The sequence below is a fragment of the Xenia sp. Carnegie-2017 genome, unplaced genomic scaffold (assembly GCF_021976095.1).
Source record: "Xenia sp. Carnegie-2017 unplaced genomic scaffold, XeniaSp_v1 HiC_scaffold_16, whole genome shotgun sequence".
Classification (NCBI taxonomy): Eukaryota; Metazoa; Cnidaria; class Anthozoa; order Malacalcyonacea; family Xeniidae; genus Xenia; species Xenia sp. Carnegie-2017.
Window position 1 is genome coordinate 12,941,928 of NW_025813469.1, and position 18,776 is coordinate 12,960,703.

The 18,776-nt window shown below is 35.5% G+C and overlaps 3 protein-coding genes across 4 annotated transcripts in view; 2 read left to right on the forward strand and 1 right to left on the reverse strand.

Moving 5' to 3' along the window:
• The window catches only part of LOC124436296 (phagosome assembly factor 1-like), an 81,185-nt gene that overhangs the window by 58,712 nt on the left and 3,697 nt on the right, over window positions 1-18,776 (forward strand). The window lies entirely within an intron of this gene.
• LOC124436300 (P2X purinoceptor 7-like) overlaps window positions 1-18,776 on the forward strand; it is an 85,847-nt gene that overhangs the window by 47,953 nt on the left and 19,118 nt on the right. The window lies entirely within an intron of this gene.
• LOC124436294 (TNF receptor-associated factor 3-like) lies at window positions 14,212-18,302 on the reverse strand. Of its 2 annotated transcripts, none has more exons than XM_046986211.1 (2): window positions 16,744-18,302; window positions 14,212-14,310 (listed from the first exon to the last, which is right to left on the reverse strand). In XM_046986211.1, the coding sequence occupies exons 1-2, from the start codon at window positions 18,280-18,282 to the stop codon at window positions 14,269-14,271; spliced, it is 1,581 nt and encodes a 526-aa protein (XP_046842167.1). In that variant the 5' UTR covers window positions 18,283-18,302; the 3' UTR covers window positions 14,212-14,268. The 2 variants fall into 2 exon arrangements, with proteins under 2 accessions (XP_046842167.1, XP_046842166.1); XM_046986210.1 differs by having other exon boundaries at window positions 14,212-14,300; window positions 16,734-18,302.

Genomic DNA, 18,776 nt, shown 5'->3' on the forward strand with positions numbered 1-18,776 from the left:
TCATTGGGGTTAAGTTTATGTTGCTTTCTGTTTCACGATTGGAAACAAAATCACGTAAAAACAGCAATTGCTCGAAGAATTTGCATGTGGGTATCTTTATAGCACCCGCCCCAGACTTTTGTCCATCACTTATCTTTTTAAGCAACGCATCATGCCATCGCGTAAGTTTTTCCACCTTCGTTTGAGCATTCCTTCTAAAATAGATAAAAAATACAAAAAACTTAGACAACATTTTTTGCTCTGTAAATTCAAAGATGATGGTTTTTGTTTTAATATTTCAAGTCATACCCATGTCAAAATTACCAAAACATTAAAACATTATTACATCATTATTAAAACAGCTAGTGCTGTTTTTTTGGGGTGAACATTCCGTGCCTCCGTCCTCGACCAAACGAAATCGCTTAAACTCTTGACGTTGCCCTACAATATGCTAAAACACAATATGTTTTTGGATTATACCTTCGCATTCTCTTAAACACTTATTTAGTTTGTAATTTTCTTTGTTCAGTTTGGAAATTATCTTAGACTGTTTGGCAACTTCATTATTCAGCTCGGCGATTCTTGCATTTCCTTCGTCGATTTGCAGACGGTATTTTTCTTCAAGCTCTTTCTCCGTCTCTCGTTGCAGATGAAGACATTTCGCCACCGAGTCGTCAACAGCAGTGACAGATTTTTTTAACTGCATTTTAAGTTCTTTGGTCTCGTCTTCAAAATCTGCGAATTTCATCTTCAAATCTTGTATCACGTCTGCATGATGAACACAAAATTAATCGAATTAAATTTTTTCAACTCAAGAACGTTCATTAATTCACGTTTCTAGTTACGTAATTCGAATGCTTTGATGACGTAACTCTAACGCTTGAAGGACTCTATGCAGTATGTACAGTAAAAAGGTTTTGATAGCTGTCTGATTATTCAAAATAAATACTCATTTGTGAAATGCACAAAGATGATTATGAACATGAGCTCGTTAACGGTGCGTATTTTGACTAATGAGATGAATAACCGCTGATGAAATTTTCCGCTTTCCAGCAAATATTATGTGACGGAGCCTCAAACATATAAGATTTTTAAGGTTAAGGACGCAAAAACACGAAAACAGCAACACGATCAGGAGTGTTTTTAACGATTTTTATGGGCGAGAACACAAAAGCAAACAATTAAAACCTCGTGAATAAATAGACAACCACGTCTAACTCATTACTTCTTTGCGGGTGTAGATCGTCCAAGTTAGCAGAGTCCTGAGAAGGACTATTGGTGTTGATGTTGACTGACGCTTTGATAACCTTAGCGGTAGTCATCTTCAGAATCAAGTAACTTATACGATACAAATACAGAAACGCTTTTAATGGATAACATTTATCAAATTCGTGATATCGTGGTACATCGCGGCGACTTTTCTCATCTGCTTTCGCGATTGCCAGAGGTGTAACTAGAACGTTAAATGGGGTGGGGGGTAAATATTCTTATAGTCAGTTTCGCCCGACTGATTTCTTTTGAAATTCAATTTAGTTTCATCAGTAGGGCACAACGGAATAAATGATTATGCACCCCCCCCCCAATCAACGTTCTAGTTACGTCTCTGGCGATCGCTGCAGATCTGCGACAATGCAACTAAAAGTGTTAAAGCCTGGCCCTCACTGGTGACATAAGGATAAGCATAAATGTGTCCTCACTTTCAAACTGCAATAAGCACAGTTATAAATAAAAATAACAAGAACAAAGAGTTTTGACAATCTTGTGCGTATGCTGCATGAATAAAACATCGCACAGAATAGAGAAAATCTAAACGTACAATTTACTAACCTCTTCTTTCGCCTCATGCTTTCTGCTAAAGTTTTGAATAAGTGTCTTGTGCTCTTCCAACATTTCCGTTTTCTCCTTCAAGACTTCAGCATTATGAGCTATCTCATTTTCAAGTCCCTGGAGATTTTTCTGTGATTCCTCGAGTTCTTCGAAAACGCCCTTCAAACGCATGTCGACATCATTGCGGCCAAGCCTTAGATCGCCATTACACGCCTCTAACTGTCCGATGTGATCTTCTTGCTCCTTCAAAACTTGCTTCACTTCAGTCATGGCTACTGTATCCATGTTGCAGCGACCTTTAAGGGTTGTGATCTCGCCTAGTCGAGAATTAAACGACATGGTCATGTTTTGAACAACAACAGCTTCACCAGGAAGCAAGTCTTGAATTCTTTGACAAAGAACTCTCGATGAGCTAGTATCAAAATAAAAAATTTACCGCTTTCACCTTTAATACGAGTAAAGAATTACGTAAATAATAAAATTAGCCTTATGGCCCTCGTTAAAACTCACTTTGCTGTAGGTCAAGCTCCATTGTTAGTTCGCAAATCTTTGCATCTTTCAGCTGTAGCTGCATTTCTTGTTTCTCAAGTCCAGCAATTCGGTCACATTATTTTTTAAGTTCATCATTGAGCGATGTTATTCGTTCTTTGTTTATATCGTTTTCCTTATCGCTGATTTTTTTAAGAAGCGCGTTCTTTTCGACAGTCAGTTCATCCAGGAAGCGTTCAAGCTTGACGTAATTCTGTTTCATTTCATCTTCTGAATCAAATGAATTTGTTGATTTGTAAATGCCACTCTTTAATATGATAAGAATCGTGCCCGGAGAGAACAATGTCATAAATTGCGGATAGGGATGGGGGGTGGGGGGATAGCTGTTGTACTCCACAGCAAATGCACATTTAAATACAACAAAAGAAAAGAGTACCAGCATTTGCATTGCACGCGTAATCAGCAATTTTTTGAAGCACAAAATGTAATGTCAAGAGTATATTTTCGATTTGATTCTTCGTAATTCCTGTATTCATGTAGCAATTAGTATAGGTAGTAGTAGTTTCGAGTTCGAAGGACGAGCGCTAGTTTCAGTCATTAAAAACTCTAAAGTGCATGTTTAGCCGTAATTGCACGGGTAACTATACTACTACTTATAAATAATAACAACTTTAAGACATATTGGCTTTCAGTGGTTTTTAGCCAATCAGGTTACAGTATTTACAGGGCAAATATATTTTCCACTGTGCAATTACACTTTCACGTTGCAATTACAGCTTTTCAACGTTACAATTACAGATAAACTGCACTACAATCAACCAATAACAGTCGAGAAATATCTCAAAGTATATCAATCATATTTTTGTAAAAGAGGAAAGGCGAAATTAAATTTCGACTTAAACTCAACGACATTCAAGTTTTGTACAAACCCTGACATACAATCACGTTGGGTCATACTTTTTTGTTTAAAAAAGGTTATTTGATCATTGGAATCAGCTAGGATTAATTCATATTTTTTGATCAAGTCAGCATTTTCCGTTTCCAGTCGAGCAATAGCTTCGTCCTTTGCGAGTATTTCTATCTCCTTCTCGTCCAAAACGAACTGCTTTTGCTCCAATACGTCTTGATCAGCGATCAACGCATGTCTTAACTCCTCTACAAGCTTATCTTGAACAGACAAATATAAGCATGTCAGATTTATGTGTACACTCGTGTTTACCGAGGTAAAAGCCGAGATCAAGACAATGTTCTTCCATCGTCTCCTTTTAGATGTTAATATACTCATTGGCCGTTTTTATGCTTAGAACTGTTAATAGACATCAGGACAGATGATACGTCCAGTTATGTCAACTGTCAAGAATGAAAACGGTTCGACTCGTCTTATGACCGTTTTTATCCTTCCGACAAGTTTAAGCCACGCACCAAAGAAATCCGTCTTAAGTCGTCCGTCTTTAGACGCATGATATTAACTGTCTTAAGCATAAAAACGGCCATTGATTTCTCTAGTGTTGTATGCACTGTTGACCTGATGTTAGTAGCATTTCTTTAACGTAAAGATGAGTTCTCAATGTATTGTTCTTGTTGGAAAACCCCTCTCCGCTTTCCAGTTGCTGGTTCAATAACACTCTGGAGACTGTATCTTTCGACAATTTTATTGAACATACTCACAACTCTCACTCAAAAACTCTCTAATTATTTACATGTATTTATACTTATTGCTTCGGGCAAACTTCACAGCACTCCATTCATTAGGAACTAAGCTTGTGGGTCTTCAGGAAATTATGAGTACATACTACACCTACCAGGACATACACATAAAATAGCTGTACGTAAATCTGTTCTTTTCAATGGTTTTAATTTACATAGTTTCTTTCCAAGTCATGCAATCTGAATAACCGCAACCCTATCTGTATTTAAAGAAAAAATTCCTTAACAGTTCCTCTTTCAAAAAGGTAGCACCCAGTCTCTTAGATGTTGATTGGTAAAAGAAGATCCTGATTCCCGGAGCCTGCGTTTCGTTGCACAGCACCCTTCGACATCTTGGTCTTCTTCGCAATTATATGCGCTGTGTCCAAACTTTATTACTCAGAGCAATTATTAAGCTCTTAATAACCGAGTGCGAGTTCTTTAAGGAGAAATATCGGACCGAAGTTTTTTCGTACAGACCGAGCCCATAGGGCGAGGTTTGCACAAAAGACAGAGGTCCGATATTTCTCAGAAAAGACCGAGAAAGCGAGGTTATTAAAAGGTTTATTATATGGCATTATTTGACCGGAAATGAAGCTTGCTTTTTTTCTTGTCCTTGCTGTTTTTTACCGGTTGGCTTTCACTTTTCTAATTTTCGTCCATAAAAAATAATCGTTTCAAATTGTATTGTCTGGATAGTTAAACTGTTTTTCAAGTGTTTTTCCTTCGAATCACATTTGTAAATTTTTTTGTTTCGTTTATTTTTCGTTTGTTTTGCGTCTTTACGAAATTTGTTTACATTTGACTGAACAAACACCTGCTTTCTCATCTGCTTAAGTTTGCATTTTCAACTTTGTGTGACGCTTCTATATAAAGTTGCAAAAAAGTCATATACTGCCATTTGTTAACTTCTAACAGAAACAGATAGAAAACAGTGCAACATGGCAAATAAAAGACATCCACTCATTGTTGACCTTACTTTTCCAGTTGCTATAATTGGCATCATTGGTAACTCTCTTGTCATCATCTCGATATTACAACGACGACGTCTTTTGACAAGCAACTACTACTTTGTTGTTCTACATCTTGCCATTTGCGACCTTATTTGGCTGATTCAACATTCTGTGCAATTAATGACGAAACTTTTAATGACAGGCGTTTCGTCTGATGAAACGTTTTGCTTATTTGTTAAAACGGGTTACATGTTTGCTGAAGCAGGAGCCTTTTTGATGTTGATTATAGCATTTCTACGTTATTATCGCGCCACAGCATATCCTTTCAAGCATCCCATCAGTAAACGAAGATTAAAAATTAGTTGTACCATGGCTTACCTTGCATCGTTTTTATTTGTCTGCGCATTGTTTATTCCCTCTTGTGTTGACTATGATCATTATTTTGTCATTGTAAAAATTCAACATAATGTTGTTGTATTAGGTTGCATTCTAGTCACTACAGTTAATGCAGCGATTTATTATAGAATTGGTCGAGTACTTTATAACCAAAAAAAAAATTTTCCAATTTTACATGAGCTGAAGTCTTCGTTCTACGAACAAAGATATTACCGAAATCGCAAAATATTTTATATTTGTCTTCTAACAGTCATCTTCTTTGCAATTGGAAATATTGATGTCGCCATTGCGTTCTTTGTTCAAATGAACAGTTATTATTCATCGTCATTATTTTACGACATTGCTGTACTGCTTAGAATTTTTACTACACACGCCGTTAATCCCATTGTCTATGGACTGTTGGACAAAAAACTTTTGATCTTTTGGAGAAACTGTAGAAAAAAGAGAAAGAATGTTATGCTGGAAGCTTGCGTTGAAAGGAACTTGTAATGTTTTTGGTGTCTCCGCTTTTAGTTAATTACTTATAAAATGGCTGGTGCACTTGCCTTTCCAATTTAGTTCGAAAAAAAATTCTCCAATGCGAGTAAAGATTTACTTACAAAAAAGTCTGTGCACAGCAAAACCGTAGCTAGTTTGCACTGAAGTTAAATTGGAGAATTTACCAGCGTCTACATATTCTTCATACTAGACTTGATATTTGTTTAAATTGTAGGATTCATAGCTTGAGTAAATTTTACTCTCCATGGGAAGTGAACTAAGTCATCTAGGCTATTTCCCAAATTTTTTTCATTATAAAAGTAAAGAAATAAACTTGTATTTACTGTTTGTTCAATCCGTAATGAAAAAAGAAATAATAAAGATGGCAATGAGTGCCCAGAAAAAGAAATCTTTCCAAAGCTTTCCATTACTCCGGGCACCCGTAGGGTATGCGGGGTTCTAAATTCGTCTGTGTTTTTTTTAGTGTCGTAAATTGGAAAATCCACAGGTAGCCTACTCCTCAAGCATAACAATTAACCGCATTAGCTATTCAGTATTACTAAATTGCTATAAGTAATGGAATTTTGGGACAATGCACCAAAGTTTTTTAAAATTTACGATTATGTTTCATCAGAATGCTTACGAACTACGATAATACCACAAGACAAAGTATATTCTGCAATACTGGCTGCACCACAGTACCGATAAACTCGCCAGCTACTGTCGAAAGCATTATATTAATCCGTAAAAGTATGCGTATTTATCCCAATCTCAAACACTCGGTAAGATGACAAATAATTGTATTTGGTTAGCAGAGGCTCCAAAGTTTCGTTTGTATAATTTTTGATATGTTGCTGGGTTGCGTTAATATGTATGAGCTAAGAAATATTATTACGAGACGTTTGAATAGTCGAAGTAAACAAAATACCGTCCGAATTACAATTGGCCTAACCTTTTGAAGTGAGTAACGATAAATTCTTCGATAAATATTCAGTCTTAAAATAATGCGGGAAAGCACTGTCCAAATGAGCTTTAAAAGTTCGGAAAGATGTAAATAAACATGTCATTAAACTGAGGTCAAATTTATTGATATAATACTACCATTGAAAATGTACCTAAATGTAGCTCTGTAAAACCATTCACTGTTTTGTATCGTATTAAAACACAAAGGTTATAAAATAACGAAACAAAGTAGTTTATTTTTGTGATCGAGAAACTACGAGGCTTTATTGTTATTTATTCGCTAATTTGTTGCAATTGTAAACGGCATCATGACATGTACAAAGTAAAGACGAAGTTTATATGCAATAAAACTTGAACATGAATTAGTAAAATATTTAAACATGAAGCTAGTATATTTAATGGTAAAACAAAAGTCACATAACAATGGCCCTACTACATATCAAACGTGTGTAAACAGCTAACAAAATTATGTGATAGTGATTGCCTCTATCAATACATGTCAATAAACTTGTTGGCAGTGTTCGTATATAATTCATTGTGAATATCCCACATGAATAAATATCATTCCCTTTGTAAATTGTTTTGTGCATACAATGTGCCCATAGCTTAGTTCAGGAGCGGATCCAGCATTTTGCGTGACTGATGCACTCTAGCGCCAAAGGCGCGAGACCGCTAGGGGGGTGGTGGAAAATTTTGAATTTTACAAGCTCGGAAACGCAATTTCCTGTGTTTTGAAAGCACTTCTACCAAAAATTTCTGCACATATCAGCTGGCCAATTTTTCGTAAAATATCACCCCAAAATTTCCACTATATTTCGAAAGATTCCATCAATTTTATGAGCTTTATCCAGTATTATATGTTCTTACTAATTAACATTCAAACATTGGTGTGTGTAAAAAGAGAAAAGAATGTCACCCTTTTCGCCATCCAAGACATAAAAACAATAATTTACGCCCTTTTTGACACAAGGATGCGCGCTCGATAAATGCTAAGCAGTTGCCATCTTGAAGCGCTCGGCTCGTGATCAGCGAGATTGCTCGAAGTTTGCGCTGCGCGATTCGACAACCCCGTCTTCCGTCTTGTTGTCAACCTTGGCGCTGCGCATGTTCTTTGAACTGTTACTGTCGTCTTGCGAGTCTTTCCAGCCCTCGATATTTTTGCACCACCCACCCGTCGTCTGCTCGCAAGATGACACATATTCCACGCACATATTCCACCTGTCGTCTAAGGGGGAGACATGTTGCCGTTAAGAATACCCGCGCCGAAGATACTGTCAACGACGTTGTCCATCAGCGGGTCGCTCATCGCTTTTTGCAGCTCCGACGGCGACTCACCGTTCCCCAGGCCTAACATGCGTAGGAGGGGAAGAAACCCGCCATATTGGAGGCTTGTCGTCGCGAGGTCACCCCCGCGAGAACGACGGTTGGACGTTTTCAGATCACCACCTTCCATGTTGCTTGAACCTGCAATAACGACAAAAACTCCACACTTCAAATTGGTAATAACTCAAACTACACTCCAGCTGATGCCTTTCTCTTTCGACATCGTATACAAATACTGATCGAGGCACAGAAGGTTCACTTTCATTGACGTGGTAGCGTCGGAGGGGAGCGCAATAGGACTGTCCGCCACTGCCGTGAACTGATAATCGACTGTGAGATTGCCTCGCGATTTAGCGTTGTCTGTGACAGGGTCCAGATTGAGATTGATTTAATAACATAAACCAGTTGTTGCAGTAGTCCTCGTCCGTGATGGGCACTTCCGTGCCGTACGCCTTTCCGAAGAACTCTTGGACCAAGTTGTAGCCTCTCACCTGATATGTGATAACATTTGCAAATCTTGCTGTTTTTGAGAAATTCTGTTACACCATTGATGTCTCTATAAACTTGGGGCACCTGTGTCACTACCTTCAAAATAATTAACTAATAGGTGACTAAAATATAGAATGAAAACAGATAACATATTATGTATATATTTAACATTTATATCATCACATATTTGTAAAAAGAATTTCATTGAGACAATAATCTCCTTGTTCTATGTAACTTGTGGTTCCTGGCAGATTTTCAGAGGTGTATACCTTTTAGACTTTTATCATAGAATTTTATGATTGAAGGCTAAAAAAATTGCAAAGTAATCTTCACATTGTAACTCAACCAATACCTTCAATACTAAGTAATATAAGGCCCTCGCTGGCCTTTCCGTCGTCTTCGTGAAAACAGCTAATTACATTATTTTGCATGGCAATTTCAGCGAATACATAATTAATTTATGTGCGTTCCGTTTTTGGGGGACACTTGTAGATGGACCTCTTCTGGTATCAGTTACTCTTCCTATGATAGAATTTTGTTTTTTTTATAGACAACTCAGGAAATGTTGATTGAGCCATTACTGCGCAGGTGCGTACGTACGTAGACGATCCTTTAAGTCTGTGAATGTGACACATTGGAACGAGCTCATTGATTTGTTCTCTGACGTACAGAGAATTTGTTCATGAGAGTGAAATTTGTTTTAATACTTGTAAAACACTTTACTGTCCCCGAGAACTTGTATTTTTAACAAAGACTACGTACGATGTGTTGATCTTTTGACACTCTCAAATTATTTAGCGTTGATGAAATATCGGAGACGAGTCTTCGATACAAAGTTTCCAAAGCATGACAGACTTCACTTTTCCACAATCCCTTCACCACCTTTTCGTGATTTTGTTTGTTGCTAGGTGACAGCGTACATAACAGAGCTTCAAGCATAAGGATCAGTGACTGACAACATGTCTGTTAAGTCAAGGTTAGGATGAACTGTTATAATTTGTGTTTTTCAACAACCATATGTGATGTTTTGTCTTTAAGGGTGGCGGACGCTGAAGGAGGGAGAAAGTCACTATCTTACGTACGTATATTGATAATTTTATATTTGATAAAGAATGAGTAACACGAGTTACGGCACCATGTAAATTGATCAAAATAATTTGACACAATTCTCCCACCAAAAAAATTTCGTGAATTGACCAGAACTGTTTTCCAAAATATATAACCGTTCATTGCTAAGAAGTATTGTTTTATTTGTTTATAAAACACAGAGTTTTATTTTTTTACTTTTAGAATGCCATTGTTAAATCTCTCTTGTAAAATCAATAGCTCAGGTAGGATAATTATCAGTTGTTGTTAACCATCATTTTAAAGCCTGCTCTCCAGTCACCCCATAACCCGCGCATACTTGTTCTTGATCTCCCAATTGCAAAAATTCTTCTTCATACTTTTTGTAAATATCGTAATATCAGAGAACGTACATATGGATCAAATAAAAAGTTTTATTTATAGATTTTGAAATATGAGCCTGCAAAACTTCTACTACAATCTGTGTCGTTATTTCGCTATGAAACTTTACAAAAACTTCTCTCGTGAATTGTTCGTGTTAAAAGTATGAGAGCTCCAAAACCAGGGGAGAGGTTTGTTATTTATATTACGTAAAGTCTTGTTCTTATCAAAACTCACATAGTTACAATCACCCTCACCACCATCATCTTTATCACACATTAACCCTCACCATCATTTTTTATCCCATACCATCATTACTGTAATCCCCCAGTCACCCTCACCACGTCCTTTATCCACATTACTCATTTTCATTATCCGTTCCTATTTAGAATGATACCCATGACTGGATCACCGCTGACCAATGATGTTGCGCCATCGGTCAACAATGCTCCGAAGGGCATCATACTATTAACAGGTGGTAAGGTAAGTGATTTTATTTTAGTGCCTGCCTTTTTGAGTCCTAGTATGAAATGTGTTTCATTTAAGAAATAAAAGATGTTTACTGTGCTTGCACAGGCTTATGCAAACCGAGGAGACCTTTGGAGAACTTGAGAGCAGATCAGTGCAAGCCCGAGACCAAAGATCGAGTGTTGCACATGCTCGAGAGCTCTCACAAACATCTCCGAGGTTTGCATAAGCCAGTGCAAACACGGAAAATATCTTTTATTTTTTTTATAAAATAACAATAATGCGAAACAGACGAACATTTTAATTTTTCCTCTAAAATGTATTCATGATCGATTGGCAAATTCTCTTTGACTGGTTGAACGTTATGATTGATTTGATTGGTTGAACTCAGATGTGTTTTGCACATGCTAATGCAAACACAGCTTTAGACCAATCAGCGCACGCGTTTCATTGTGTTTATTTTATAATGTTTGATAAAAGACCACCGTTGTATGACAGAAGTACAAAGACTCTCATACACACGGGAATTCTAAAATTGTAGACACCGTACCTAATCATTGGAGCATATAAGTACTAGATATTTCTTCATACCAACCTACATGGAATTTGAATTTTTGAAATATTTTAGATGACTAACTGCTAGTGATTTGGTCAACTATCTGCAAATTAGTAAGGGTAGAGCAGGATCATGTGTGCTCTATGGGATTGAGAAACCCTCCCATTAGATGAAATTTCATTCACTCGGGCACCGTCTTAGAACAATGCATGTCCAAAGCCAGAAGGGATAACTTATGGTACTGAATTTAAGATGCTGTATTCTTATACAAGTATCTTTAGTTTTCAGCTGATGATTGTTTTCAACGAGTATTTGAGATGTGTTCCATGTAAAGGCAGGTTTTAGTTCAAAACCTCTCGAAAGTTATAAGCTAGGGGACATTGGATTGGTATAGCTCACAACCTGTTAAATTAAACACGTTCTATAAATATTTACGAACAACGCGTGTTATTAGTTTATTACCTCGCGCTCTATGGACGACTGACTTAAACGACTGAAACAAGTCAGACGTCTGTTTGAGAGGCAGGCTTCAGTCAATGACTCAATAAACCGGCTAAGTATTTTAACAAAAATTTTAACAAAAAATTAACTTTTTTCCCGCTTCAATGGAAAATCTTCACAACAGAATTTTATGCAATTATATTTTTATTTTTCATCCTACGGGAGGTCTTGAATTGTAGATGATTGATGTTCAGTATTAATACTAACCTTTAGTATACCTGCATGATATTTTGAGATGTTTATTTCGACTATTGCCAGTAAAATTTTACGAATTTCCTTAATTTTATACTTTCGAATACTTTCCGTAACGCATCATCGTCATGTAGTCGTGTCAATTCGTGAATTGCCGTCCGTGCACCTGGACATCTGGACATTTTTTAGTATAATATTGTGGTTAGCCTGTGAGCAGGCTACCCACAAAGAAATATTATTAAGCTTTGATTAATAATAAGATGCAATGCCAGTTACGATTCCTGTCTGTGGAAGAAAGCTTACAAAATTAATTAAAATAGGCAAAAAACTATACATTTTTAGGCCTTGTTGCGCCCCTTAAAAGGACATTAAATTTGGCCCTGTATGTTATCTACAGTCATTTTGACAATTGACAAGTCAGGCGTTGTGGCCACATAAGAAACATCAAGAATGCTCCTCAATTACTTTATTCCTTAATTGACTGTAAAACGAACCCCCTTACAAGGTTTCATTTTGATCAGTTTTCCTTTTTCCCCAAAGTTAACTTCATTTACTGTATATTATAACTGTGGAAATAACTGTTCTGCTTCAATTCATTTTTCTATCCCAAATTTAAAACTTCGTGACTCAAATTCATTTCTGCGCCCCCAAAAATCAACAGCTGGGGGGGCCTTGGCCCCCTGGGCCCCCCTGCCACCACGCCACTGACGTAGATATGAAGAAAGAAGCATGTGTTAGTACGACAAATACACGACGTACTTTAAAAGTTATTGAACATGGGAAAACATGTATGTTGTTTCATTTTATGTAATACACATGTGTTTGCTTTTAACTTTGTGAGCAATTATTAGTTTTTCCAATTTTTTCGTAAGAGTTATTTTAGTTTTAACATGAATATATTTACATCATCGAGATGCGTTAGAAACGCGTTAAATTTCATCAACTTGTTAGTTATTCAGAGATGAAATGTAATGTGGAGTTACGACAGTCATTAGTATCCTTTAACCTCATTAGTATTTTTATTTTGAAGATACTAATAAAGAAGTGAACAATAAAAAAACAATATCTTGTTAGTATTCTCTATATAGGGAATACAAATGAGATTTAATGAATACCATTGAGCTTTAATTTTATTCCATTGTTTCCACTCCATCTCCGCATTTTCTTTTGGCTTTAAAGCTTACATCACTTCATGAATTTTAGACACTATGCAATATGTAACAACAAAATACTGGACGCTGATTGGCCGAGTGACTTTGGCTATGTTCTAATTCTCGATATCTGTAGGTATATGACGCCATATCTACGAAAAATAGTTTCTACAATTATTGACTGGCGCCATTAAAGGCTGAATATGAAAAAAATTTAAACAAGAAGAACTCGACAAAACTGTTTGACAATTACAAATAAGGGCAGGTTTCGAAATGTTTTACATTGATGAGTGTAAATAATATTTCAGTTTGTTGAGATGAATGATAAAACAATTATTCAATTCGTTTTTCGCATGATATCAACAATTTTTCATACCTCTGTCAACGTTATCCGTCCCCAGCTTTGCTTCGGAAGATGACATTGACCTCGGCCGTATGACAATAATAATTTGTCATATATACGTCATTTTAGCCAGTAAATAGCAAGAAACTTATCACGTGCTTTCGTACGAGTATACTCGTCGTAGGTGGTCAAAGTACAGCACACCAACAGCTAATGGTGCAGTTTCCCCATTCTTGTAATTTTACCATGCATATAAAGTATGTCACGTTTTAAATTTTGTTGCGTATAATAATAATGGCAGTATTAAGGAAAATTGATATCCAGTTTGGTGTAGTCTTAAGAAGTGATTGAATGTTGGTACTATTAGGGTAAGCCTACCATTAGGTGCTCCAAGTATGTAGGGTGACTCGCTTTCTAGGATAACCCTTCTGCTGGGGTTACCGTACCTCCATGTAAATAGTCACTAAGCAAATTGCTTTTATATATTTCATGGGAAATAGTCGAAATAAATTCAACGCATAATTCAATAATGATGTAAGCAAAGCCATGTAATATATTTGAAAAATACCATTTATATAAATAACATGTAAATATAAAATTCTTAATCGATGAGCAAAGTTTGTGATAGACGTGTGCTGTATATAGTATTTTATGATAAAACTTGCAATATACAGTTTATATATCATTAAAGTGAAGCAGTGGAGAACTAATTTCTCAACAAGCTTTAAAGGTTTACACATTTAAATTTACATATTTATCATCCAGTGTAAGCTACCAGAATTTTTAGTAAGTTTTAACGTTTGACGAGCGTTTTCTTGCTTATACATACTTTTGTCCAATAGGTAAAACTTCAGCAATGGACCCACGTTGCTCATATCGTGGCTCATTCGTTGAAGGAAGATATGTCCATGAAGAACTACTTCCCATTTTAAAACACTCCACTGATTTAAGACATTCTCTTTTAAAATTCTTACCTCCCATGACAACAATTGTATCACTTGTTATAACTGCACAACACCATTCTCTCTTTTACAACATGGATGGTAAGACTGTAATCTTACCTGTTTTGATGTCATACATGATAACACTGTTATTATCATAACCTCCAAGAAGAACAACTTAATCTCTCCATTGAACTGTTGCCATATTATACAATGGATGAGGTAATGGAGGCATTTCCTTAAATGTAAGAGTCCTTGGACCAAATTCCAAAACACTGGACAAAGGTTTGCAATCTTTTCCCTTTCCTCCAAAAATAAGAACTTTATCATCAACAACAACAGCTCCATGGCCGCATATATTTACATGAATATATTGACATCATCGAGATGCGTTAGAAACGCGTTAAATTTCATCACCTTGTTAGTTATTCAGAGATAAAATGTAATGTGGAGTTACGACAGTCATTAGTATCCTTTAACCTCATTAGTATTTTCTATTTAGAGGATACTAATAAAGAAGTGAACAATAAAAAAACAATATCTTGTTAGTATTCTCTATATAGGGAATACAAATGAGATTTAGTGAATACCATTGAGCTTTAATTGTATTCCATTGTTTTCACTCCATCTCCGTATTTTTCTTGGGCTTTAAAACTTACATCACTTCAGAAGTTTTAGACACTGTACAATATAGAACATCAAAATACTGGACGCTGATTGGCCGAGTGACTTTGGCTATGTTCTAATTCTTGGTATCTGTATGTATGACGTCAAATCTACAAAAATTAGTTTCTACAATTATTGACTGACGCCATTAAAAGCCGAATTTGAAAAAAATCAAATAAAGTGATGTTTACCACAGTTTCTAAAAACAATAAGCGAAAGATTTTGAACAAAATTGATGCGGAAAACACTAAAAAAGCGACGAAGCTGGTTTCGAACATATTTACAGCATATTTAAACAAGAAGAACTCGAAAAAACCGTTTGACAATTACAAATAAGGGCAGGTTTGGAAATGTTTTACATTGATGAGTGTAAATAATATTTCAGTTTGTTGAGATGAATGATAAAACAATTATTCAATTCGTTTTTCGAATGATATCAACAATTATTCATACCTCTGTGAACGTTATCCGCCTTCAGCTTTGCTTCGGCAGATGACATTGACCTCGGTCTAAATAGTTCTAGATATCATGCTCAACCTCATCTAATAACTGTTTATTATTAAAATATTATCTTCTTAAACTGAGGGACATTTTGTTGGTATAATTGTGCATTATAATCGTTTTTTCCGAGGAATATTAAATTTCACTGTGTAGCACAAATCATTGTGACTGTACCACCATCTTATAATGGTTTAAATGACAGGAAAATTACAGTCCATTGAAATGAAAAAGATCAAATGTAGCCAAAACGAAAAACAAAAAAATGAAAGCCAAAATGTACTTTTTTGGACGTACAAAAACCAGGCTACAAGCTTGATGATGACGTTCTCAGACATCCTCGTTATTTTATTGTCTGAGAGGAAACTTTAAAGGTGGCAAAATTTTTAATCAGAATCTGCAATAACAATTTGTCATATTTATGTCATTTTAGCTAGTAATTAGCAAGAAATTTATCACGTGCTTTCATACGAGTATACTCGTCGTAGGTGGTCAATACACAGTACACAAACAGTTAATGGTGCAGTTTCCTCTTTCTTGTAATTTTACCATGCATATAAAGTATGTCACGTCTTAAATTTTGCTACGTATAATAATAATGGCAGTATTAAGGAAAATTGATATCCAGTTTGATGTAGTCTTAAGAAGTGATTGAATGTTGGTGTTATTAAGGTAACCCTACCACTAGGGTGCCCCTAGCACGCATGTGTGAACGCTACTTATAAAACATATTTACGTAGGGTGACTTACTTTCTAGGATAACCCTTCTGCTGGGGTTACCATACCTCCATGTAAATAGTCTCTTAGCAAATTGCTTTTCTATATTTCATGGTAATAGTCAAAACAAATTCAACGCATAATTTAATAATGATGTAAGCAAAGCCATGTAATGTATTTGAAAAATACCATTTATATAAATAACATGTAAATATTTAATTCTTAATCGGTGAGCAAATTTGAGCTAGACGTGTGCTGTATATAGTATTTTATGACACAACTTGCAATCTACAGTATATATATCATTAGAGTGAATTAGTGGAGAAATAATTTTTCACCAAGCTTTAAAGGTTGACACATTTAACTTTACATATTTATCATCCAGTGTAAGCTACAAGAATTTTTAGTAAGTTATAACGTTTGATGAACGTTTTCTGGCTTATACATGCTTTTGTCCAAAAGGTAAAACTTCGGCCATTAACGCATATCGTGGCTTGTTCATTGAAGGTAGATATTCCCATGAAGAACTGCTTTCCATTTGAAAATACTCCACTGAATTAAGAAACTTTTCTTTTTCGTTCTTTCCTCCCATGACAACAATTGTATCACCTGTTATAACTGCACAACACCCGCACCTCTTTTCCAACGTGGATGGTAAGACTGTAATCTTACCTGTTTTGATGTCATACATGATAACACTGTTCAATTTTTCTCTTTCATCATCACAACCTCCAAGAAGAACAACTTGATCTCTCCATTGAACTGTTGCCATTTCAGTCAATGGATGAGGTAATGGAGGCATTTTTTTAAATGTAAGAGTCCTTGGATCAAATTCCAAAACACTGGATAAAACTTTCGTATGTTTTCCATATCCTCCAAAAATAAGAACTTTGTCATCAACAACAAGAGCTCCATGGCCCCTACGTGGTTCAGGCATATGACACAACTCTTTAACAACATGAGATGTTTTACCAGTAATGTTTATTTCAGTGATCAAATCTGATTGTCCTTTTCCAAAGATGTATCCTCCAATGAGAAGGATTTGTTGTTTACAAACAACAGTTTGATGACCACAACACCCATAAGGAAGCTCTGTGGAAAATTTCCTCCATGTCAAAGGTGACTGTTTTATATTCAATGTCTCCATTGATTTGCAGCGAAATCCTCCTACAACAAATAAATTATCATTATAAACAAATGATGAAGCAGCACAGTGTTCATTTTCCATTGATGCAATCTCAAACCATTTCTCCTCCATCCATAAAAATATTTCAACACTCTTTGAGGAATCACGTGAGTAACTTCCAGCAATGAAAATATCACCTTTTACAGAGTTCATCACCATTTCAACTGGTGATGTCAATGTTTGAACATGTGGTTCATTTATATTCATCTTTTCCAACATTTGAAATATCACGGTTTTAATTTCTTTCATTTCGTTGGTCAAAGTAGCAAGATTTTGTTGATTATCTTTCATTTCTTTCTTTAATTCCATCATTTCTTTGATCACTGCAGAAAGATTTTGTTGAACATCTTTTATTTCTTTCCTCGATTCCATCTTTTCTTTGGTCACTATAGCAAGATTTTGTTGAACATTTTCTACTTCTCTTCTAGATTTCATCATTTTTTTATACTGAGATGTCAATGTTTTTACTGATTCTTTTACTTCAATAAATTTTTCGTCTATTTTCCTGCTTAAGTTGCTCATTTGCATTTCCATTTTGTTTTCAAAACTTCGTTGAAACATTTCGCTAATCTCTCGAAAGTCGTGAGAAGCAATCTTTCTGTATTCACATAATTCAGTTTCATGTTTAATCTTGTCTCGTTTGTTTATTTCCAGACCACAACGTTCATTAGAACACAACACTGGAGCAAAGTCACAATTTTGAACATGTCTTTCAAGATATTCGACATTTATAAATTCAGGACAACCACGACTGGCGTAGTCGCAGTTGATCTTTAACTTTGAAATCACGTTATTTATAAAACGCGCTGGATGAAGGGTAGCTACAGTTAAATCATCTTGACATTGAGGACATCTTTGTGGATTAACTCGTAGATGTTCTTCAATACATTTACGACAAAAATTGTGTTGATTATGGCACATTCTGGCATCTTTCATTACATTCAGACAAATTGAACAGTAAAAATTTTCATCAACAGCAGTCTTAATTCTCGATTCTTCATATCCACTTTCATAAACATTAGGACTACAAGCCATTTCATATATGTCATATGTCTTGTTCTTTATGATTTAGTGTCAAAATTAATTTAAAAACAAACAAAATTATTTGTTTATTTCTACAATTAAAACTAAAAAGATACGTTGAAATTTGCAGTCGATGTTTGATCAATACGGAAGTTGAAAGCAAAGAACGATGCGTAGTTGTGTTTTATATAAGTAATGTAATACTGCAAAAAACTAGATTACGTGCATTACGAGCAGTCAATCAAATCAATATCATTTATCTCTACGTCAAGATTGGACAAACAATTTGATTTTCAATGAGTATTGACATCGTTTCTTTTGCACGTATGATTCCGTTTTGTCCGTCTTAACTACTGACAATACATAAAACTTGATAACTCAATACTCTGCTCGAGATATCATACAAATACAAGTTTCGCAAACATCGTTTGTATCTTACTTAGGAGAATAATACAAGAAATGTGACGCAAAGTGGTTCTTCCATATAGTCCAGTTTTGTACACTTT